We start from the raw sequence: 23204 nt of genomic DNA on the forward strand, positions 1-23204 counted from the left end.
AAAAATCTGCCCCTACATCTACAAGAGGTTTAACATGTTAATTGCCTGATTGTACCAATAGAGAAGAAGAGAAATGAAAATCTGACCTCATTAAGATCTGAAATTCTTAACAGAAGCAGTTGCTGCATGAGATGCAAATGATTCTGTTAACTTATTTGAGGGAAACCACAGTTCACAATTACAGCTTTTCATAAGTGTTTGAGGCTAGATCTGGTTGGTGGCGCACATGAATTCAAGCTGTTTGAGGAGAACATGTGTTTCTTTTTAAAATGTTATCCTTTACAGCACTGTACTATGAATTTAGTTGAACATAGCTTTTTGTTTGGGGATTTTCTTGGATTTGGTGTGTTTGAAGTTTGTCCTGGAATTTACAGCATACGTTACACTTGGGCTTGATGTGGAAACAGATGTGCTAGATTTTTAAAACTTTTTTAACTCGCTGTATTCCTAATGGAGGTCTTCTCTAAAGTGTGCAACTCCTTTGCCATTTTAACTGGAAAGATAAAGCCTACTGTTGCTAGATTTGTTGGAACTTTTTTTTTTTCATTTAAAAGCTGCTTCAGGTTTACGTGTGATTTAGTATGTTCATTGCTTAAGAAAAGATAGTTTCCTTGTAGTATCCAAGGATGTTATCAGTACACCTCCAGAAGTTAACTTCTGTAGAAAACCAAAACATTATAAATTATGCTGCATTAATGCTTGCAGAAAATAGTAATTTATATTTTATCTACGAGAAACAATACTTTGAATAGAAGGATTCAGAAACTGCTATTAAGTTGTTTAACTAATGCCGTTTCTTTAGGTGGTGAGTTTACACGGCAAACAGAAGTAACTTTTCTTGGCAACAATGAGAAACTGGTTATAAAGCAGAAATTCAGTGGAATTGATGAGCATGGTCATCTTACCATCAGCACAGAAATGGAGGGCAGAATACCTGAGATCCCATCTGGCGCATCAGTCCATATAGAACCATACACTGAACTCTATCACACTTCTAGCTCTGGTAAGGTTCCCTAAGAATGAAATTATAATAAAGTGCATGTTTCTTAGAGCAGAGTGTAAGACAATCTGAAAATCTGAAAAACATTATTTTATTCCTTTCTCAGCAAGTGTACTCCAGACCCTTAAATTTGTAGAAAGTTGGTTTTTGCCTCTTAGGAACAGGTCCCAAAAGAAGGCGGTTTTTCAGTGGAACAATGTAAATGTGTCTAATCTTTTTATTGGGGAGGGGGGGGAGACTTTAAGTTTCTCTGAACCAATGCTTGCAAAATACTCTTTATTTCCCTTTTTGTTGGCCTTATTTTCATAATGCTGATGGCAGTCATACTAGTTGCAAAGCTTTTTTCTAGGGTCCACAGCTTTTCACTAGGAGCTGTACTGGTGTATAACTGTTTGTGGTAATGTCATTAAGTGGGCTTTGGTCTTGTCCAATGAGACTGTGCAGACCAGATATTTACTGGTATGTGCGATGTAAATTGCTTTGTGTAAGTAACAAGCATTTGTCAGTATTAGATGAGCTGAATTTGAACAAATAACCAGAAAATTAGGAGCTTCTTCCCTTATCAGTTTCCTCCATTGTCTCTTCAGTACTTTTCTCTCTCCTTTATCCCAACTCAGAGATTTGTAACAGAGCCATTCTTCATTTCACTGTTTACAGGGGAATCTCCCTTCTTTTGCTTTCCTCTTTCTGGATAAAACTATGGGTGTTTCAACACAGCAAAACCCAAGTGAGGCTGGAGTGTTGCTGCTGGTCAGCCAGCCCAGCTGCCAAAGAGCAATAAAGAGGAAACAGTCTGTGGTGTACCCAGGTGAACATGAGCACTGGAGAGAGCTCACTTTGCTCCAGGGGTGCACTTTGATTGATAGAAAGAGCTGAAAATGGTGTAGTTACATCATGACTGCCTTATGTCTGCTAATGTCTGACTGTGGTGCCCAGTGCTGAACCCCTTTTGCTGCTTTGCCTGTTACAGAAAGTGAGATGGAGGCAGGAGGAATCTTCTGCTTTGTGCTGAACGGGTCCTGAGTTTTGGAGGAGTTGTTTGGGCAGTGTGCACTCTGTAGAACACCTGCTGCCTTAGCAGAAATGCTCTGCCTGTGGAGGAAATGTCAGAGGCTGGAAGGAGGCATCCAAATACTGGATTTGATTTACCAGTATTCAAACAGCTATTCTTCTGCTGTCTATGGCATATCTGATAAACCGTTACTTGGCAGAAATAAAGCTTTTGCCAACTGTTGCAAGTGGATTGATACAGGCATATTCTGGTTTCCAAACAAAGAATAGTGGGGTTTTGGGAAGATTTCTGTTGGTGGGAGGATCCACAAGCCCAGATTTACTTTGAAGAGTTTTGGTCAGTTTTTCACAATATAGAAAACTGTTGTGAAGCATACAAGAGCTCTCAGACATGCATCTTCTTGAGGACTCAATATTCAAGGCCAGTAGCTTACAATGAACTAGATGTGGGTGTAGTTTAGTGCTGGTGAGGTGGTCCTTGTCCTTAGCTTGTAGCTCCATTATGTAAATTCATCTAAAGAAACCTCTGAGCTTCCTGAGTTGATTTTCCTGGCTTTACCTGGCTTTACCCACAAAGTAAAGTTAAACTTTTAAAATATTTCAAGATAAATTAAATGACTCATTCCTCAAGGCTGTGATACCTGAGAACAGAATATGCAATTGACTAGGCTTATTCCTTTGCATGGAAATACATCCACTTTCGTAGCTTCTTGCCTTTGAAATTTCTATTTGTGCTACTCGGCCTGTACCCCAAGTCTACAGACAGCGGTTGGCAGAGTATTTTTGCTCCCTGCTCTGATCAGTGTGTTTGTTGCCATGTTGCAGTGATCACTTCATCATCCACAAGAGAGTACACAGTGACAGAGCCAGAAAGGGATGGCGTTGCTTCCACATACACGGGTGCCTATCAGTGGCGACAGACCATCTCATTTGATGAATGCATTCATGATGACTCTCACCATGCTGCCTCTGCTACTCAGCAACTCTCAGTGGACAGTGTATTTGTCCTGTATAACAGAGATGAGCAGATTCTGCGATACGCTATGAGTAATTCCATCGGCCCGATCAGGGGTATGTATGAATTGGAAATCTTTCTTTTTCTCTTTTGTGAGTAATTAAGAGCAGGCTTCTGGTTTTTTTTTCTAGCCTGCCTTAGCTGGGTATTAACAAGTTAAATTAATTTGATCTATTTATGAGTAGATGTCCAGGTCTATCAATTAAGAAGAGAAATGGAGCTGTTGAAAGTTTGTATTTTTACTTGGGAAAGAGTATTTAAGTGATTACCTCCTATTGAAATTCAGTGTAGTTTGTGTCTAATTCCTTGAAATACTCTGTGTACCACCTTGAATCTATTGCTGCTCAGACACATGGAGTGTATCGTTTATCTTTACCTAATTTATAGCTCCTCTATTAATGAGGGGTTTTATATTGCCAGATCAAAGGGTAAAAGAGGGGAATAAGATTTGCCATTGGAACAGCTGGTTTCTATAAATTACTATATAATGAAACACGTCATTTTATCTTTGGAAGGTAGGCAGCCTATGAAGTTTGTTTTTGTTTTTTTTTTTTTGTTTAAGCTGTCTAAGTTTGTCTCTTTGCACTAAAATCAGAAAAAAAAACAAAGGAGCAATTTGAAAATGCACACCAGATGAGTAGAAGAAAATACTCTGCTCACTTGTTTGTTACAAAATAAAGTTCTACTAATTAAAATAAATAAACCAAGCTGTTAACAATTGCATTTTGGGTCTAGTGTCAGTGACTGGAAGATGCATTATCTCTGTCAGTCTGGCTCTTTAGAGCGGTTTTTGTGGCTTCTCTTTTTTAACTCAGCAGTCCTTTGCACAGGTAACAAGGAATACAGGTGCTGATGCTATGTCTTGTCCTACATATAAGTTGCAAGTCCCCTTCTTCCTGGTGCAAAAAAAATTCTCTTTCCTTGTTCCATGTGTGCTGCAAGCAGTGGCCTTGGCTGAATACTCTTACTTGGATAGAGTTGTCATGGCTAAATGTGATCTCTCTTGTCAGATGGCTCTGCTGACATTAACCGGAATCCTTGCTACACCAGTACCCATAACTGTGACACCAATGCGATGTGTCGTCCGGGAACTGGAAATAGTTTCTTCTGTGAATGTTCGGTTGGCTTCCGTGGAGATGGAAACGTTTGCTATGGTATCAGAAAACTTTCATTACAAAATGACAGCTAATGTAGAATTTATTTTGTGTGGGATGCGTTGACCCTCAGGACTAGCCATTCTAGCAAAATCAACTGTCCTGAGAGGCTGGTTTGGGGAAAGATAGGTTAGAGGGATGCTGGGGTATCTCAGTAATCAAAGTGAGCAAGTTTGGCGGTGTTGAAGGGTCAAACTTGGATGTTTTGCTAGTTTGCAAAGTGACTTTTCTCCCCAGTTCATCTTTTCATAAAACCTGTGGGGAACTTAGCTGTGAGAAATATACTGTAATGCAAATTCTGATTAAAATTAGGTTAAAAATTCTTGAGGGAGATGAGGAATGGCATATGCACATACGTACAGAGCACAGATGTGTGGAACCCACTGAAATTGTCTTTTTCAAGATCTGCTTTGAAAATCCTTTCAAGGACTTTGAAGATAGTTCAAGGAGACTTTTATTTCCCATCTCTGTATTCTTAATGTATTTAGGTTTTGTTCCCTAATCAGATCACAGCACAAATACTTGTTTTCAAGAGGTGAAAGTATGTATTAATGAAATACGCGTCATTCATATTAGTTAACTGAGTTGGGTTTTTTAAATAAAAAAATCAAAACACCAACCCTCCCCCCACTCCGACCCTTAAATCAACTTGCAAATGAAAACAACAGTATCACACTGTCCCTCCCAGTCCTCTGGCACTGTGAGTTGAATACCAGTGGCTTAAAGATGTGTATGGATAATGGAAGAGGAAGTCTTTTCTAAAGTTCATGCTTCCCCAGTAGTCATCCCTACTTCTGGTCACCTTGTAGGCAGCATTTTCTTTCCCAGTGGCTCCTCCTTGCTCTTTGTTTTCCTGTTCCTTCCCTTCTGGTTTTGTTGGGGTTTTTTTTGGTGCAGATCAGCTGAGGACACAGTTACCTGAAAACTCAGGTTACTAATATCTCTTAAAAGGTATGGTCTGTCCAAGATGTGGTTTAAATATGCAAGCCTGCTATTACTCAACAGTTGAACAGTTTCTGTTTTTCTGGCATCTTTATTAAATGCATCTTTGTAGTAACTGGAATCCTTATAATATTCTAGATGTTGATGAATGTTCAGAGCAACCAGCTCTATGTGGCAGCAACGCAGTCTGCAATAACCAGCCGGGAACCTACCGCTGCGAGTGTGTTGAAGGGTACCAGTTTGCAGCAGATGGGCGGACTTGTGTTGGTGAGTTTCACATTTCTTAAAAGCACTGCCCACCAGCTTTCAGGCTGTGATTCGTCTCACAGAGACAGAAAACAGAGCTTCAAGGATCTGTGCTGACTTCTAACGTGAGCTGAATCTAGGTGTTCCTGCTGCAGTTAATTATTACAATCCATTAGGTAACTGAAGAAGGTGCCTGAAGAACTTTGTTTTTATCTCATAAAAATTCCCCATGCAGAATGCTTGCAACTGGGGAGGAATGATTATTGAAAGCTTTTGTCCTTTCTTTACCATCATTTAGCTGTAGATTTCATATGGAAGTAAAATACAAATTTATAAAAGAAGAAGCATTAAAGTGAGAAGTTATTTATTTGTATTTCACAGCGTGTCACTTTCAGGATGAGGCAGGGCTTTTTCTGCATTTTCTCTAGTGCTGTGCTTTGGCTTTTGGGGGGTTTGGGTTCTGTTTCTTTCTTATATCTAATTCAGAATTAGATTTAATAGATCAGATTTTAGTTACAGATTCTTCCCTTGGACAAGGCAGTGCACAGGTCTGAACCAGTGTGTCTTGGCTGTTGCAGGCTTATTCTGAAGTGATAATTCGTCGTGCTGAAAAGAAATTACAACTACAGATCATTTCACTGTTAAAATCTCTGACATTTGTAGGAAATCTAGCTGGTTTGTTAATGGACCATTAAAACTTAAAATTCAGTAGTTGTCACTGAATTAGTTATTTTTATTTAATTTAAAAACTTTTTTCTGGAGGAAGCCTGAGTTTACCTGTACTTGCTGAACTAAGATTTTCCTAACGAGGTGGTATTTTTTCCTGTTTGTTGTTTTTCACTAAAGCTGTAGAAATTCCATTTGGTAGCTGGTAGAATTGAAAGGTGGTTGAGTGGGATGTGTATTGAAAGTGATTTTTCCACATAGAAAGAAAATGCATGAGCTTTACCCTTGAGAAGATTAAGCTGATTCTTTTGGGTGTCATATATATATTGCAAATATCAAAACCTAAATAAAAACCTGCAACTGTCAGGATAGGATATAGATTACATGTATATATATACATATTTATTTTTTTTTAGTTAGAATTTTTGTCTGTTTGTAACCTGACAGTAATACTGTAGTGACAAAACCTATACACACACTTCCAGTATGGTTGGACCAGTTCTTGTTTCTTTTAGGCATAAGCGATAACAGCTGAGGATTACGTTTGCGTCTGTCATGACTGCTTTGTGGTGGAAGCTTAGTTCCCTTTGATCAGCTAATGCATTCAGGTCTTTCCTTGTTGTGGCCGAGACTGTTCTTCAGCTAAGACTGAGGAGCCTTCATTTAACAGCAGAAATGTTGCATGACTTCTGTTAAGCATGTGGATTTGCATGCTGTGTGTGCACAGTGCACCCTGAGCCTCCCCTTTGTTGCAGAACAGTCAGAAAAAGCAGCTTCTACTGGGGTGCTAGAAGGATGAGATGTGGAAGAGAAGTTTATATTTTTTCCATTATGTTCACTGCTGCACTTCTATCACTTGGACCTGAAAGGGAACATTTTTCCCTCCAGCCATGAACTCACTGGCTTCACTCTACCACTTTCCTACAAAGCTGATGTGTCACACTTCTAACAATTCCTTGCCCAGCTTGAAGGACTTCAGTGTGATCCCCTCCCATCAATCAAACCCAAACTTTGCATCCAAAAGACTGAAGAGAGAGAACATGAACTCCAGTTTTCCAACAGACTGAAAATAAATGTCATGGTAATCTTGTTCCCCTTTCCACAGGGGAGGGTTTTATAACCCACAAAAAACTTGAACATGAGAAGGGGCAACAGATACCCTCTTTGTGCTTTTGCAGGTTGCTCTGGGATACCAGCTCTGACTCAGCTTCTCTGGAACTGCAGCTTTTTCATGCTAGCTGTGTGACTCACTGGATAACTTCAGATGAGAGTTGTAAATAAATCCTGTTCTCCTATTTGTAGGCTGAGGAATAGGAGGACTTGGGGACTCCCTTTGAGCTCCAACTCCAAATCTTATGCTTTTATAATACAGGTCTGAATATGTTATTTTGTAATCTAAAATTTACTTCATCAAACAGAAAGATACAAATTATTCTAACGATGATGTCATCTCCTCCAGAGAAATGGAAAAAATGGCTAATTTCAGATCTGGCACTGACTGCAGATTTTTGTTATTTCCCTGCTGATACCATGGTAGCTTCCATCTGTGTACTGTGATGAAAGGAGCATTGTAGAGTCTTGTCCTGGTCCCCTGTCAAGTCCTTGTAAGAACTGTGTAAAGAAAACCTCAGTGGACTCCCTGTTACAGCAGCTGGAAGTCTGTTTCTAGTTGTACACACTGCAAACTCAGCTATTTCCAGGCCCAAAATTTTTGTAGTGTTGTGCCTTTTCCTATTCTAAGTACCATGGTTTCCTTTCCTCTTCTCTGACATAACAGGTAAGCATACACAGGGCTCCAGTGACTACCTGAAATAATTTGTGTGTAAAGCAGTACAATACCTTTAGAGTCACTGCTGTCAAGGATGAGAAAGTTGTGGAAAGCTGCAGAATTGGTCCCAGCTTCCTCTGTTGGTCAAAAATCTCTGTAGTAGTTGACAAATGTGTTTATCTCTTGGAGTGAGTCACAGCTCCTATCTCTTGCCAAAGTGACGACAGCCCTGGGTCAGTGCTAGGTTAGTATAGTGGAATATCTAATAATTCCCAGTGCAGTGAACTGGCCACTTAGCTGACATGTGAGGTACCTCTGTGAGATGCCTTACATTTCTTTATTCAGGACTTCTTTTTATTAAAAAAAACTGTCATGGACTTTAGGATCTGTCACTGTGGTAGCCTTTCTTCCATGTTCTATATGAACAAACATCTATGAGTTGCTGAGGTCAACCAATTCCTTGCAAAACATTAATAAGGTTTAACGCAAGTGAAAGGGGAGATCTTGGGGAAAAAAATCTCAAACTCCAAAACAGAAAAAGTGAGTTTCCTTGTTTCCTTTCTCTTCTGTATGCTTTCACAGCTGCTGTTCTCTCCCTATAAACTTCTCTCCTTATAAACTTCAGACTTTATGGAGGAAAACTAAAATTTTCATCTTCTCTTTTGTACATCTAACCTGCAGCTGTTGAGTATGTCATAAACCATTGCCAGATGGGCACACACAATTGTGACATTCCTCAGCGTGCTCAGTGTGTGTACACCGGAGGGTCCACCTACATCTGCACATGCCTCCCTGGTTTCTCCGGAGATGGACGTGCCTGTGAGGGTAGGTAGCACCATTTGTTGTGGGGGTTTTGCACTCTTTATTGCACAATTTGTCTGGTTGTTGCAATGCCCTATAGTTACATGTGATTTAAAGTAGGAAATTCCATAGTTTAAATCCCTCAAGCAGGCATTGCATTAAGCTTTTGTCCTTTCCTCCCCTTGCCTTTGAATTCAGTCTTCAATATTTGAGCTACAGAAGGTTCAAGATGAAGTAAATGCAGAAATTGCAGTAGTTACACTTAACAGACGAGTTCTTCATCTGCTGGAACTGTGTGCACTGTATTGGTTTATATTACTAAGGTGGTGACACATGATGCTCAGACTATGTAAAACAAATTATATTCTGTTTCATTTCCATTGGAGTGCACTGGGGAAGCAGCATTAACTAACTACATGTTGGAAACATTGCTGGCCAAATCCTGCCTCTATTGCTGTGTTAAGTTTTTTGCTTGAGAAATATGGGCATATATTTCTAAAATACTGTGTGAGTTAATAATGCTGGTTACTTATCAGAATAGTAGAGTGCAGGGATTTGCTGAGAGACAGAACCTAAAATACATGCATGCTTTTTTTTTCCCCTCCTTTGCATTTCTGTACTGACATTGTTCCAAAGGTCTGTAAGTCTAATCAGATATCCTAAAATAGGAGCCTGAAAGTAATACAGCAGATTTGCACTTTAGTTCATCACACTGATTTGTTCATCAGGAGGAACGGTTATCTGAAATTGATTTTTGCTTTTACAGATGTAGATGAATGCCAGCAGGGCCACTGTCATCCAGATGCTTTCTGCTACAACACTCCTGGGTCCTTCAGCTGCCAGTGTAAGGCAGGTTATCGTGGGGATGGTTTCCGGTGTGTGTTAGGAGGTAAAATTTTATAGTTCTTGAAAGTTGGACCAGAAATATAATTTGCAAATTGGAGGATATATGTTAATTTGGTTCCTCTCTGGAACAAATTGTGTGTTGTCTTACTGGGGTCTCTATTCTTTCTCAAGTCTTTCAAGTTTTGAGTTTCACCAAAGTTATGTTAAAATCCGTATCTTGACTACTATCACTTTTCCATGATATCCTGTTCAATATCCCCTTTTATGTTTTGTTTGTTCTATCCTCAGCAGTTCTTAGTCCCAAGCTGATACTATCTTTTGAAGTTGCCTTATGTAAAGGTTTGACCACAGATTGATTTGCTTTGCAAATACAGTAGTCGCTTAACCATAAAACATCTGGAAGTGTTGGCAATTTAAATGAAATGCAACAATTACGGGAGAAAAGTGAAGAATGAGACCAAAGTACTTGCACTGTTGTCTGCAGTGGGATCTGGATGTCTACGTGCCATGTATAACTCACAAGAGTCCAGAAAGACTAACCGGTTTCTAACTTAGCTGTTTCAGTATTTACCCAACTTGTTCCCTATTTAGGAGAAAGTTCTTTACCCTCCCACACTTCTGTTCTTGCATTGTACTTTGGGCCTTGAAGTATAAAACTCCTGATCTTGCTTATAAAAAGAGAAAATAAGGATGGTTACTTTAATTCAAAAGCATGGCAAACCTATGGGATAGCACTGAGGTTCTGCACAATGGTGAATGCTTTCATCCAGGGAATAAAGCCTAACTTCAGAGTATATCCAAACCCAGTTCTCCCACTTCCAAGATTCTTGCTGTTGGCTCTGCACCTCTCAACAGACTGAAACTCAACTGTGCAACCAAGATTAAGAAAGGCATAGGGCCAAAGGGAAAGGGAAAGAGGAAAAAGCAGTATGACTGTGGAGGAAGGCTTTCTTTATAATTCAGCTTCTGTACTGTGGTCTTAATGATGTCCACAGAATTTGATTGTTCAAAATTGAGGGGTTTTGTTTGTTTGTTTGTTTGTTTTTTCTGTGCTGGCTTAAAAGTGCTTGCCTGTTTGGCACAAAATTACTACCTGATGAGTTGCTGAAATTTAATGTTTTTCTTTTGCCACTATATTCCCTAGTTCTGAATTTCTGACTTTTTTGCATAATTAGATACTCACTATTAAAACTAAAAGGCAAAGGGTCATTTATAGGAAAGGTATAAAAAATTACAAGGTTGTTTCTGGGTTTAGATCATATTTGCATGACTCTTCATGTGCTCGACAACATGTGTTATGTCAAGTCACCCAGTGTTTGTAGATTTTTCTATCATGGGTAGACTGTAGGAGGTTTTGCAGTGTTCTGAAAGTCTAGCTTTTTCCACTTCATCAGTCTTTCAATATAATTTTAAACTAATTTTTCATGCATGAATGCCCATGTGTATGTTTATTTTAATGCCAGATGAATGAAGAACTACCCAGTATTTCTGACCTGTGTCAAAATATTTAGCTAATCAACCAGCTGATAAAACCAGGATTATTCCTCCTGCAGGAGAAACTTGATGTGAATAACTTGAAGCAAAATCAAACCTTAAAACTTCTAATTCTTCAGGCAGAATTGTAGAGACAGAAATACTGCTTTCATGTGTGGCACATCCTGTTTGTAGCTGGAAAATGTGGTTTGGTAGACTGATACTTGAATTCAACCAATTGACTTCATTACTAGGACACAATTAATTTCTTCTGAGTATATGTGATAGCATACTTAAGGGTGGTTGATGGTGGTGGGGTTTTGCATTATTTTTAAGGACACCTTTTTACATGCAGTGGTCAGTGTGTCTGCTAAACTGCTAAGCACAGTGTACTACTTCATAGTACTTCAGTGTTCTTTTTTGCTGCTTATCCTGTCGGCTTCTTGACTTTCCATACTCAACGCAATTGTATCTTGAATGGGGATCTTTCCATGTCACAGCTTTAGTGGTAGTAACAAAATATCTTGAAGAGTTTTATCTACTGTTTTAGTGGGTTTGTTAGTCTTCATATATGTCTCTCTGTTTTTAATTTTTTTAATACTGTTTTGTACTGACAGTAGATGTGCTTTAGAAACACTTCTAACAATTGGCTCTGCTCAGAAAAAATCTGTGCAGCCAGGAAGTCTCACTTTTCCTGAATCCTGACTGAAATACAGAGTATCTGTATTGCTTAGTTAGTCTGCAGCAGTGGCATTGTTTACAACAAACTTAGAGAGAACTTAGAGAGTTAATAGAACAATAGCTGCCCTTGAGATGTCATATGTTGCTAAAGCTTTAGTATTTTAAAGTGGATATATCCAACAGTTAATCATTACCAGGAGATAGAATCAAAATATACTTTCTGAAGCCTAGCAAAAAGCAGCTTAGTTTACTTTAGCACCCAGTTTGTAAAGTTGCTTCAGAATGGAGATTCCAGATGAGGCTGTATTGTATTCAGTTTTAATTAGAGACCCTTTCTTCCCCTTTCTACCGACTAAGGTTTTGATCTAATTAGCTTCAGTCAAGTCACTGAAGTCTTTCCTGGCTTTTAATAGCATGGAAAGTTTCATTCATCTGAATACTTGGTTCTTTTTGTTGTACCCTTTTTCCGTTCCATGTGTACAATTGCTTGCTTGTTTGGTGCCTTTATTATTATATGAAACCTACTGTTGAATCTGACCACTGCTGAACAGCAACTCTTGAAACAAGTAGACTAACAAGTAAAATAGATTTGAGTCACACAAAAGTGGTGCATGTAGGAGTGAACCAGCAGGTTAATGAAAGAGTCAATGCTGGAATATCCCACTGTTCACAGCTATTAAGAAAGTCTGTACTTCATTATTTCCTCACGCTTGGTTTTTCCATTTCAAAAAACCAGATGTCTGAGTGTTTCTACCCCTGCAGACCCCAGACACTGTTTACTAAACAACAAATCTAGATTCTTGGAACTAGGGATCTGACTGTTAAGAGCCATTTGCTGGTCCTCTGTATACAATCAGTTTCACTTGAGAAATGCACTTCTCAGGGCAATACTGTAAGTGAAGGATTACAAAGAAAAATGAAGAGACAAAGGGAAATGTGTTTGGTTTTCCTCTTCTTTTTTTTGGTGATGTCTGAGAACAGCAATTTGAAATGTCAGTATAACTCCTTGTGATGTGTGGGGAATTAAGTGATCCACATAGGAAATTAAAAAGTCCTCTTTGACTACACACTGATTCTAGATGTGGTTTTAAATCACTTCTGCTTTTAGCTTGTGAATGAAAACCTGTTTAAGTAGTTATAGGAGATCTTTAAAAATTTTTGCATGCTGTCACAAAACAAATTGAATTTGGTTTAGTGTATCAGCATGTAATCCACCCTGCAAAATGCAAGGGAAGAAGTCTCATACATCTCTGTTTCTCATCATGTTTTCTCAGCATCCATCTTTTTTTGGAAAAGTCTGTAAAATATTTTCTGCAGTGCTGCTTTCCTTTGACCAAAAAAGACTTTGAATATTTGTATATGGCTTTAGTGTTGTCCCCCCCGTTCTGTTTATTTCGTTGCTTATGTGAGAAATATGTGCATGCATGTTTTTCATCTGGCCCACTTTCCATATCCATCCTATTTCCATTTCATTTTTTTCCAAGTTCCATGATATATTTCAGTGACTTTTAAATTCCAGATTGCTACTGGTAGTTTATGAAACAACAGAAAAGAATATGTTTAAAACATTAAATACAAAGCTATTTTTCTGGGGAAGAGTGTACATTTAGCTTGAGTTCAGGATGCACTATCCTGTATAATCTAGTCTGACTCCTGTGTTCTGTGGTCCTTGGAATGTAAATTCTTCATCACGCCTTTGATCCCTGTTCTGCACTACAGCTTCTCTCCTAGGAGCTCTTTCCTGTGTACAGGTTCAACTTTTCACTGTCCTTTTGAACTGTGGTTACCAGAGCTGCACACAGTATTCCTTGAATCATGTCCCCAGTCCCACATGGCATCTCTATACCTATGTGGTATATACCCTTTGTATATGCTGAATTCTTACTTACACCCCCTCACAATCCCTACAGCGCTGAGCTGCGTGCTGGCAGCTTATCTGCTCACAGTTATCTGCTGATAGCCGTGGTCTGCTGATAGCTTTTTTTCTGTTGTGATCTCCAAGAAGAGTCTATCTTTAGAGGCTGGTCTGCAGTGTATTCCTAGAAGGGTAACGTTCCATTTGACTGTGTGAATCTACTTGTTGGTTTCAATGAGCTTGGTTTACCTAGTGATGAGGTCCTGTCCTTCTCATGTTTTGTGGCCTTTTTCTCTTCCACAAATGATGCAACCTATGGTTGTATATTTTCTTCTGGAAACTTAAGGAAGGAATTAAATTTCTTAATAAGGAAATCTAAAACCAAGACTAAGGTAATATGGGAACTTACTAGAAATACCACTACTTCATGACATTTGTCCACTGACTCGGGCGATTTTTCAGTTTTTAATCATTTATCAAATTACAGTAGCCCACAGTATGGTGCTTTGTTTCGAAAATGATACTGTCCTGTGGGCGTAAGTAGGCTGCTATAAGGAAACACTAAACTATAAGGTCAGTGTGCTGCCTTCATCAGCCAAGAATCTAGTGTGTCAAAAAGCCACAAGAACAGATTTTTACTCAATATTCTAACAAATACTAATCAGTAATGCTGAAAAGCAGATACTGAAAAATGCTGAAACTTGGTGCTGATGTTAATAAATGGCTGTTGCTACCCCTGCTTTCCTGCGTCTCTGAAGATTACCCAGGTCTTGCTCTTACCATTGGTTTCATCTTTGGCAGTATGAACTAACCCTAGTGTGTAACATTTTTCTCATCATTGGCATGCTTGTTTAGCTTGGCTTTCAAATGTGGGTTTCAAGAAAGGTGAGGGCCTCTGAAAACCAGGACTGGTAACCCCTGGATATGGATCCTTGAAACAGGCATGACTTCATTTCCATTTGCTACAATCGGGTATAGCAGTAGATGCAGCAGTGTGGTTAACTGTGTGTAACACCAGGTAGGCATTATTTGCTCTTAGCTCTAACTGTTGTAGTTAATGCAAGTTTTCTTCATGGCAGTCAAGAGATGAGAGAACTCTCCTGGTTTTAATTGTTCTATGTCTTTGAAGAGTCTGTATTTATATTAAAGGAAAAACACTAAGAAACCTCATTTAGGCTGCTGTACTGAAGGAAAAGGAAGTTACTAGCCATAAGGTTTATGTCTAGAAAGTGGCTTACAAAGTAGCCCTTGTGCTACCTAAATGTGTGCCAATTCTTGTCGTATGTTTTGTTTAGCTTGTGCTGTTAGCTTATGAAGGAAGGGAGTGCACTTTATTTACTGTGTCAATCTCATCTTTCAACCTCTGTTACACCTTGGCTCATTTCAGACAATTAATGCAATTTAAAACTTGCAAAATCAGACCATCTTCTCTTAAGCACACCGAGTAAAATATATGACTGTATAGGCAGTATAAGCAGGCTATTTATCCCGACCAGCTGTCATCTGTATCTAAGATTATTGTGCCTTCATTGCTGCAAAGGCTCCACCACTGGCCTGGGATTCAGCTCGCTTTTCTTTAGGTGCCTCTAAACTGTAAGCATAGCAATCCTGCTCTTGATTCAGAGATAAGGAGAGAAAAAATACAGTATGGATTCAGAGTGCCTGGTTTGGACTGGCATGACTTGTTTAGGGGCTTGTTTTGGTTTGTAAATGTTAATATTGATTAAATTTATGTTAGTGAGTTGAAATGTGTTTAATACTGAAAGCCAGGTTAAAATGATTCAGCCAGCACAGATGAACATGGCAACACTAATCTGTTTTCAAAATGTTTCTTTAAGATGGGTTACTTACTGCACATGATGCTGTTAAAAAAGTTATCGCAAATAGATTTTCATTACCACATAAGCAGTAAAACACATAGTTATTCCTAAAGTGAGCGTCACTATGGTACTTGACATGTTTTTATGCAACTGAAAAAAATTAGTGTTGATGGGAGGTTTTAGAAAGAACAAGTCATATTCTCTGCCTTCTAGAAACTGCATACTCATTTTGAAAATTAATTTGTCTGACTAATCTCTTGACTAATTGCATAGGCAGGCCATTTGTGAGATTGCTCTTGATCATTGCAATATAGGTAGTCTTGAAAAATTCCATCAGTATTTCTGTATAAAATCTGCGGATATAAATGTGAACATTGTCTGGAAATTAGAACAGACATTGGTATTTCAAATTACCAGTAATACTAATACATTGTATGTCTGACAGCTGGGGCCTATCGGGGAGTGTGTACACACTCCTTCATGTAATTCATATTCAGTAACGCATTTTCATATATCTAGTCTTTTGATTTAAAAAATTGTAAGCTGTTGGATATTCTCTAATTCTGGGAGTTTCAGATGGGGAGGAAAAATGACCAGCTTCTACATTTGTTTTTATGTCCTACTGAAGAGGAGCTAATAGTGCCTCTGAAAGATGACATGAACGCAATGAAGATTTTGTTCTGCAATGAACAAAAAGCAGGGTGGGTCAGTTTGCTGATACTCTGTATTCCCCCTGCTTTTTCTTGTGAGCTGTGCATATAATTAGAGCTTAAAAAAAACCAACCACCCAAAGAACACAAAAATTCCACCCCAAAACAACTGTGGCAAAACTATCCAGTTACTGGAATCAATATTTTTTTTTCCTGCATACTGCATTGAATAAATGCAAACAAAATTTGGGATAGATACTGAAGGCTTTCCTTCAGGGTCTGGTTTTGTAGGTTGATTCAAGGCTTTCCACCACCCACATTAAAGCTGATGCCAAATATTTCAGTTGTTTAGTGTGAGCTGTTCTCCAGACATTTATATTTTTTTAATTGTGTCCAGGTGCAGGAAACTTGTCCAAAGCTTTTGCTTGCATAACTAGTTTAAATAATAATAAAAAAACGTCCTTCTTTTTTGTATTTGTGTGATTTACACCACAACGCTCATTAGCTTTTTGCTGAGCTGGGCTGGGTTTAGTGTGAGCCACACATAGCTAATGCTGTCCACCAGGCAATGTAAAAACAAGGAAGGAATAAACAGCAGTGTAATGTTAAAGCCTCTTCGGCAGACAGTTTGTAGTAAGTGTTTCTAACTGTAGAAGTCATAGACAGGAAAAAGATACTCCCCCATAATTAAAGGCCACTTTTTCTCAATGCACAGAAACCTTCAGGGGTCTCAAGTGTAAGGTAAAACTAAGCCAGATTTCTTTGGCTAGAGAAAGAAAAAGATTATTATTTTTGTATTATTTTAATTTAATTTTGTTGTTTGGCATCTAGAAGGATATATTGATCCAGATGACATTCCCTATTGCATGACAAATAATATCATAAGATGATGTATATTTTAGTCCAGACTGTGTTGTAAAATGCAAACCAAAAGAACCAAATCCCTGAATCTCCTGCTAATTTGGAAAGTCTTTTTTTGATAGTCTCTACAGTAATACATATACATGTGGTGTAGCCATTGTGTATCATATGTTTGTCTGCATACATAAGTAGTATTCCTGTTTTCTGTATTGCATTATTTATGCACCTTACCAGGAACTGGACAGTCTGTCCCTGCAATTTCTTTCTTAGGTCCAAAACCACCAAATAAGTTCTCAAACTCAATAACAAAACTCTAAAAACCTAATGTACATCAAAGCAATGAGTTGTTTCACTTCCCAGGTCCTGTAGCATCCGCCTCGCATTGTAGTTTTCTCTTGTGCCTCTGAATGGAAAGTCAGCTTTTAGAAAAAAAACCTTTATTCACTGTATGGCCTGGCTAATTAGTCACATTTTAAGGCCCGTGGACAATTGGCCAATGAGTAGACATTGGGTTCACAAGTCAGACAGAATGTTCTTCCTAATATGCCTCAAGGAGAATGACAGTGTTTTCCAGATTCTGTTTATGAACCTTCAGCGTAGGAAGTTGCAGGGGGGGCTATTTGTTCTGATTTAAACTAGACAGTGAAAGGTAAAGTTACATAAGTTTAAGGCAAATGTGTCTGTTCCTGAAGGTGAACTGAAGGCATATGCCTCCAAGGTCTGTAACAGTGTCATGTTCCTCCAGTGGTAAGAATACTTGCACTGTTGTTAATGGAGTATAGTTATTAGTTAAAACAGAAATATTCACTGGTCTCTTTTTTTTTTTTTTTTTTTTTTTTTTTCTTCCACAGAAGTGGAAAAGACCAAATGCCAGCGTGAACGAGAAGTAGCTCTTGGAAGCGGAGGCACTTTGTTCCTGAGGGAGATAAGAGTTGGTCACTTCATTCCCCAGTGTGATGAGCATGGGAATTACCTACCCACTCAGTGCCATTCTAATAGTGAATATTGTTGGTGCGTAGACAGGGATGGAAATGAGATTGATGGCACCAGAAGCGGCCCAGGAGTTCAACCACCATGTAAGTGATTGAAGCACTTGTTTCTTGTGGGTTTCCCAAATGTGGTGCTCAGTCATGTACCTGAGGTGCAGCACTGACTTGGAGCAATGCAGATCTTTGCTGTCCCAGTGATGATATGAATTGTGCTGCAGCCCTTAGGTAACTCCAGCGTACGCTTTTCCTTCAGCCAGGGCATCTGGAGAACTGTGGTGAGCCTCTGGATGAGAAGATGGTTTTCTAAATCCTTCCCTGCTTTGAAACCATGAGGGGCCCTGTAGTTTCTGCCCTCTGGGAGGTGGGCAAATCTGAATGTGTGGTAACCGAATTGCCTCAGAAAATGAAGGATGTTCCTTCCTGCATCTTCCCCACTTCACCTGCAGAATAAGATAGCTTTTTCTAAACGTATGCAGGTGAAAGAAAGTACAGAGCTGAACATGAAAAAAACTATTATGTCAATTGCTCCTTCTCTGTCAGCCAAGGGGAAAATTCAGAAGCTTTCTGCATCTGATTACAGTTATTAGTGTCTGATTATAGGACTGTTTCCTTCTAAGAAGTCTGACTGTAATTGTGTCTCTGCAAATAACAAGGAGCTTTGTTATGCTGTACAAGCTAGGTTTTTTTCTCCATCTGTTTTTGTCTTCATTAACAAGGTCTGAGCACAGCTGCTCCTCCTGTTGTTATTGGGCCCTCTGTCCGACCAGATACAGTACCTCTGCCACCAGGAACACACTTGCTCTTTGCCCAAAGTGGTAAAATTGAACATGTTCCACTAGAGGGAAACAATATGAAGAAAAATGGTGCAAAAGCACTCTTGCATATTCCAGTAAGTAACCTACTATACTAAGTCCATGTGGTTTAGAAGACTTGTGACAAAGATGAAAGCGAGAGTGTTTGTCTATGTAATTTGATAATACAAGTTTCAAACTTTATCTTTACTCTTGATTAAAATGTTAGTATCCCATCACTTTATCACTGAAAATTCCTGACCTGACTAGTCAAAAAGCCTAAAACTGAGCTACAGAAAAAAAATCATTTGCCTTTAAAGAATAGTTCATAAGACAAAAATCTAATATTTGTGATCTCATGTGCCTCCAAGAGCTCATCGTCTAAACTCTCCCACACTCACGCTTCCATTGGCTTTCTGACTCTGGTATAAAAGTCTAGGAGAGCAGTATGTGGAGTCTACAAGAGCAGTATATGGAGAGGCCCTTTTTTTCACTCTTATTCCCTCAAAGGTTTTTCCTAAATCCTTAATCTCTTCCTGTTTTATTTTTTTAGTCAGTTCTCTGTGCTTCTTGGCTACAGATATATATAGAGAGATTATAGTTTTTCTTATTTTTTTCCTTCCTTCTCCATGTGCAGGCCCAGTGGGTGGTAAATCTTTTTCCCAGACTTCTTACTACTGTCCTGAAAATCATTTTTCCTTGAAAATTAATCCCTGATGCTGAGATGATTTTCCATCACCTGTGACACACATCAGCTCTTCTGCCTTCCAGTTTCATCACATTAATTTGTTTTGCCTGGAGCCTGGGATTTGTTTTTCATTCCAGTGTTACTGTATTTATAACAGATAGCAATACCAGGTAGCATGCTGGCCTCTTTTTTTTTTTTTTTTTTTTTTTTTTTTTTTTTTACATTACCATGAATATTTAGTAGACTAAATACTGACTAAATTACACAGATTGTTGAGTAAATAGTACTGCAAACTGTGCTGTGATGTAAGGGCAAAATCAAGCTTTTCTTTCTTGTCTAAAGTGTTGCTGCAATAATGTAAAACTGAAGTAAAATACTGCGTGCAAAATGGGTTGGTTAGGCTGATATAGAGACATGGTTCTGAATCCTTGTTAGCTAGTATCATGATTTGCTTGATCTAGCTTGAATGAATTAATTAGAGGTATCTTCAGTAAAGAGCTCCCAAGAGATAAGATGCAACTCTTACTTAAAACTTTGAAATAAAATGAAACTTTCAGTCTCTGCTAATAGTCTTTTCTCCATGTTGTCTCAGTGTTGTGTATTTGCAAAGTGACAGTGTTCAGCAGCATGGAGATGTTCAGATTATTTTGTAACCTACAGCATTAATGTACGCTGATGAATAAGTGTGTCTGTTTTAATGCATGGGTTTGGGCCATGTTTCTAAGAAGTTGCAAGTTATAAAAGCAGCAAAGATGAGAGACCTGGGAATCCATGTGAAATTATTATTTTACCCTGAAAGTCTCTTTTCATTTCCCTGGAGGAAAGAGTTTCAACTCTAAATTCAAACTCTAGTCCTATCATCTTCTGCCTGGAGAATTGTATATGTATGTTCTTTATCCTCAAGCATATTCTTTCCAGAAGAATAATTTATAGAGTAGTCTTTTAAACTATTTTTTATTTTTGAACTTAATTTTGAGTCGAATGATGCTATGCAGATAGCACTGCTTAAATGTAGCCACAATGCAGGGATAGATGAATATACAGAACGCAAGTCAGATTTGGTAGAAATCATTATCATGGAATTATTTATTCCTCCTTGAAGGGAAAGAAAGAGAGAAAAGAGCACACAAGGAATAACACAGTAAAGGAGCAACATGAACTTACTTTAAATGGATATGCATGTGAAGTTGTAGAAGTCAGACCAACTGTTCAGGACTAATATCTGTAATGCTTCTTTGAAATAAGACAATTGCAAATTGTGTCTGCTAGTTAAAAGGGACTTTATTTGAAAATCAAAGTATTTTTCTAAACTATTCTAGAATGACTGTTACCCAATTGTTTTCCCTGCCCATCCTCCCCATGTCCCACTTTTCCTCAAGAATTTTGTTTTTTTAGACTTGAGACTTAGATCTGTAAGCTAGTGCTGCTGACATATAATTGTTTGGCATAAGCTGATGTATCTTGCTTGTTGACCAACAGGACAAAGTTGTTATTGGAGTTGCTTATGATTGCACAGACAAGATGGTTTATTGGACAGACATCAGTGGTCCTTCGATCAGCAGAGCTAGCCTGCATGGTGGGGAGCCAACAACCATCATCAAAACAGGTAACAGCACTGAATTCTTCCTCTTGCTACTCCCTAGGAATGGCATTAGAGACTTGACTTTCGTAATATGTACTTTCCAGGTGTTGCCTGAGCTGTAGCATTACAAAATGGTGTTATTTGGTTAAACAATAACCAGAAAGTCTGAATAACATAAAATGAAAAAAGATCTGTTCCCTATGCAATAGCCCTTCACTGCCTCTTCACTGCTAGGCAAGAAGTCAATTCTCTTTAAAGCAAGTTTACAGCCAGAAGTGGGAGCAGTAAGTGAGATATTTGTCTTTAGTTGCAGTTGCAGGGTACTGTGTCTAATCATTGACTATCTTGTGAACACCACTGGGGATGTTTTAATTGAAGGTTGCAGGATTTGAACGGTGAATCAAGCTGCTGTGGTGGTTTTAAAGCACATCTCAAGGCACAAATGGGTGCAGAGTTCAGAGCTTCACAATCTGGGCTTTGGACAGTGTCTCAGCTCCTCACAGGAATGTTTAGAGGCGGTCTGTACCCAGTTACAGTCCTAGTCTGTGCTTATGTTCTTGCTGTGTTTAACAAAGGAAAAAAAACCTCCTTTGGATGCTTTGTCACTTCTGGTGAAGAACCTTGATGTAGACTTGAGGCCTTTACTGCTCTCTACCTGTGGTGACATCCTTAGGGCTGCTGCTGTAGTGGGGCAGCATGGCTAATGCTCTCAGGTCACGTCATCCCAGATTTTTAAAGTGCACTCAAGACCTTGCTTTCCTGTGTTGAGGACTGGCTGTGCTGTTGTGCCCAGCCTGGCAGCCTCTGTGTAGCCCAACTCTTTCATAGTCACATCTTGTCAGCCATACTGGTCAGAAAGGGGGGTCCAGCATCCTTCCTGTAAAGGTCCTGTGTCCCTGGACGTGAGGAATGGAACACATAAGTAGGTTGAGCTCAGACTATTATAGATAGACATTATTCATGCTTACAATGATGCAGTGGCTACAAGATATAAATACATGAAGGAAGGTTATCATTGAAACCTAGGTCACGTGCTGGAGTAGATCCATCATTGTTCAATGTATTTATGATCTGAAAAGGGGATGATGGATTATCAGTTTAGTGTTGAATGGGTATTGAACACAAGCAAAACTAAAGCCAACTAAAGAGTTACATTTATATGTTCATATGGAATATCATCTGTGGATGTCACTACTTTTTTTTTTTTATATTCTAGCAAGCAGGGTAGGTGCTGGCTAGCTGAGATTTTGTTACACGCAGTTTTTTTCTCTACTATTCTCTGCCTGTCAGCTGCCCACTGCTGAGAAAAGACTGGGGAGCAAGGAGGTTGAAGAGGAGAACCTCTGCTCTCTGTGCCTGGGCTTGGGGACCAAACAGCTGAAAGGTGGTTAGAAACTGTTTCAGCTGTGACTTCCCGTGCTTCCCACTGAAGCTGTAAAATAAAAGTGAGTAAAGCCTCCTTGTTCAACTTTCACCCTTGGAGTTGCTCAAGGATTTGAAAATTGAACTAGAGGGTATTGTGGGGTTACTGCTTTTACAAATTATGTCCTGCTTTTATATTCTTTTACCCCAAGACTGCTGCTCACTGTGGTCCATGTTCATTTTAATTAGAAGCATCAGTGTAAGCCCATGCATCTTAAATATGAAAACCTTTTTTAAATGGAAATGGTTAGGGGAAAGGACAGGTTTGGAAAACAAAGTGAGTGGTAAGAGGGCATTAAAAATAGTTGGAGGCACTCTTTGAATACTAGTGTCATACTGCATAGAATTCAATACTTTGAATTCTAGTGCCTAGAAAACCTGTGAAGTCAAGATACTGGAGGAGGTTGCTTTTGCTTTGGAACCTTTACAGCTATCGTCACAAAAATTTAGGAAATTATTTTAGCAAAATGATCAACTGGTTTTAGAACTCTACATTAAATTTGCTTTAGTTTTCGTTGGATGTCTTGAATTTCTCTACCTGCAGCTTGTGCTTCAGAATAGCCAATTTTCTGGGATTTTCTGTTAGGAGCAGTGGAGAGATGGGGGCAGCTTGAATCCTGCTGTTGTCCTGGGAAGGGAAAAGGGAGAGCTTAAGGCCATCCCATACCATTCCAGCAGTTAGGGAGCTTCATATTTCTCTACAACTTGATGGCTGAGATATTTGCAAGACTTCTTTTTCATCCCAAGATATTTAGTCTGAAAGGGACTCAACCTATAGTGCAAGCATGTGCCTGTATAACTACAAATTCTGTGGGGACTATTAAAGTATTTCCTCAGATTCTGCATTTTACAAAATGATGGAAATTACCATTGCTAAAAATCTTATATGGATATGGATTAATCTGTCTAATGAGAATGTATGTGCATGCATTAAAATTCTTGC

The 23204-nt window shown here is 38.8% G+C and overlaps 1 protein-coding gene across 1 annotated transcript in view; it reads left to right on the forward strand.

The window, feature by feature from the left end:
• The window catches only part of NID1 (nidogen 1), a 46908-nt gene that overhangs the window by 12683 nt on the left and 11021 nt on the right, over nucleotides 1–23204 (forward strand). The window contains exons 7-15 of the mRNA XM_040598487.1: nucleotides 803–1003; nucleotides 2837–3082; nucleotides 4037–4180; nucleotides 5261–5389; nucleotides 8484–8627; nucleotides 9370–9492; nucleotides 17641–17865; nucleotides 18495–18667; nucleotides 20737–20863. Coding sequence (XP_040454421.1) covers nucleotides 803–1003; nucleotides 2837–3082; nucleotides 4037–4180; nucleotides 5261–5389; nucleotides 8484–8627; nucleotides 9370–9492; nucleotides 17641–17865; nucleotides 18495–18667; nucleotides 20737–20863 — 1512 coding nt within the window. The remainder of the gene's footprint in view (nucleotides 1–802; nucleotides 1004–2836; nucleotides 3083–4036; nucleotides 4181–5260; nucleotides 5390–8483; nucleotides 8628–9369; nucleotides 9493–17640; nucleotides 17866–18494; nucleotides 18668–20736; nucleotides 20864–23204) is intronic.

Source organism: Falco naumanni, chromosome 6 (assembly GCF_017639655.2).
Source record: "Falco naumanni isolate bFalNau1 chromosome 6, bFalNau1.pat, whole genome shotgun sequence".
Taxonomy (NCBI): Eukaryota; Metazoa; Chordata; class Aves; order Falconiformes; family Falconidae; genus Falco; species Falco naumanni.